Source organism: Plutella xylostella, chromosome 26 (genome assembly GCF_932276165.1).
Source record: "Plutella xylostella chromosome 26, ilPluXylo3.1, whole genome shotgun sequence".
Taxonomy (NCBI): Eukaryota; Metazoa; Arthropoda; class Insecta; order Lepidoptera; family Plutellidae; genus Plutella; species Plutella xylostella.
The window spans coordinates 5,328,908-5,330,734 of NC_064006.1; the positions used below are offsets into that span (position 1 = coordinate 5,328,908).

A 1,827-nucleotide genomic window follows, 5' to 3' on the forward strand; every position below is an offset into this window, starting at 1 on the left:
CGCCTTCTAGACGCGAAGATAAGAATTTTGACTAGATGTGGCAAATGTTATTGGTATTCAGTAAGTTCCATCGTAAGTCGTAGCGCTAGTGTAGCAACAAAATCGTTTGCTGCTGTCGTATTATCAATAAGCTGATCTTCAGAATAAGTAGTCAGTCAGGGTACAGAGTAGTCTATGTGCTGATTTATTTACCCCCTGTCATAAATCACATAAATGCCAAAAGCCCAACATGCAAAGTAAACACAATAATTACTAAAAACTCAGTAAGATGAGGATTACACCTCCAGCGCTGCCAACACAAAACCCCCTACTCCGAGGCATGGTGTCCTACGCTGTTCTCTGGCCATCAGCCAGTATATTCCAGGGCTATCTCCAGCACCAATCCTGGGACATCGACTGGCCCCGAGCGGCCAGATTTGGCATATTTGGAGCTTTCATAATGGTCCCAATGCTGCACGGTTGGATGAGCTACAGCAATAGACTCTTCGCGAGAAAAGATTTGGTAACTTCATTGAAAAGAGCTGTATTCGAACAAGTCACTGTCGGTCCTGTGGTCACGGCAAATTTCTTCTTCACTATGAGCCTTCTGGAGTTTAGGCCGGTAGAGGCGGCCCTGAAAGAAGTAAGAGATAAATTTTGGCCAACATACAGAGTGGGCCTGTTTTTCTGGCCAATCGTACAGACTGTTAACTTCTGTTTAATATCTGAGAAGAATAGATTGATGTTTCTCAGTGTGGCCAGTTTTGTTTTCACCGTGTTCATGGCTCATGTTAAAACTATGAAAAAGGACAAACAACTGTAGGTCTGTGAAGAAATAAAGTAACTACTTATGTAAATTATGATATTTTCTTGGTTAAGTATTCTAATCACACTAATACCTATTATAAGGGCGAAAGTTGTTGTATGTTAATTAATACAATTTCACGCAAAATTCGTATTTTCCAAGGTGAAATCGTATTTATAGCCGTTGGAAATATTATTATCGATTAAAATTTAAATATTAGTGTTTCTTTATTAAATCACTCGATCAATAAATTATTAGATATTCCAAAGGTTTCTTCGAATCGACGGAGTGTTACTAATGATCGTATTCAACATAAATAATATAGCGATGGTCAACATTCTGCTTTTTTTACCTCCCAAGGTAGGTTACTAAAAAGATGACATTAGAATTAATAAGGCCGATGAATTTGTATGAAATGATTTTTATTGCCAGCATTAATCATCCTTTGTCAACGCCGAATTTTATTACTTTTTATAACAACTTATAAGCCGGGTAGGTATATTGAATTATTAAGACTATTTTTAGCGTGATTTAAATTGTAAATTTTGGTCCTGTCCTGAACGGCACAACACGTTGGCACAATATGTTGAATGATAAAAAATATAATTATATGCATAATTAGCCCTAAGTTTACTCGATAAGTAGTACAATAATAGTGCTAGTTTCAAGACGGCTTCTTCTTAGACTTTGTAAAAAGATAATCCTGACCGAAGTCACAAGCAAGAAAGTGTTTTTGTATAAAATAGCATAAAACTTACAAAAGGACCTTTCGTCACCTGCTGGGTAGCATTATTTATTGTTGTGGGGTCAATAGAAGAAAAAAAAACATTCAGATTTGTTGGGTTCCGTTTAAAAATAAAAATACTTGGTGGTTACGTATAATACCTACTATTATTTGTGGGTTATCTATATATAGTGAATTTCATATTTGATGGTAATCAGACAAATTTTTGACTGCCAACTGAGATCGATATTGGATATCCATACGAGCTTTTCTCCTGAATATTTATTTCTAGATTTTTCTTAAGACGGTTCAGGTTAAA

The 1,827-nt window shown here is 36.0% G+C and overlaps 1 protein-coding gene across 1 annotated transcript; it reads left to right on the forward strand.

Moving 5' to 3' along the window:
* The first annotated feature begins 221 nt into the window (after positions 1-221).
* LOC105383433 (mpv17-like protein) lies at positions 222-836 on the forward strand. Its single transcript, XM_011553481.3, has one exon. It carries the CDS (start codon positions 269-271, stop codon positions 800-802), a length of 534 nt encoding a protein of 177 aa, XP_011551783.3. The 5' UTR covers positions 222-268; the 3' UTR covers positions 803-836.
* The last annotated feature ends 991 nt before the right edge of the window (positions 837-1,827 follow it).

Coding starts and splice junctions, on each gene's coding strand:
- LOC105383433 (XM_011553481.3), top strand. CDS start 269: ATGAGGATTACACCTCCAGCGCTGCCAACACAAAACCCCCTACTCCGA.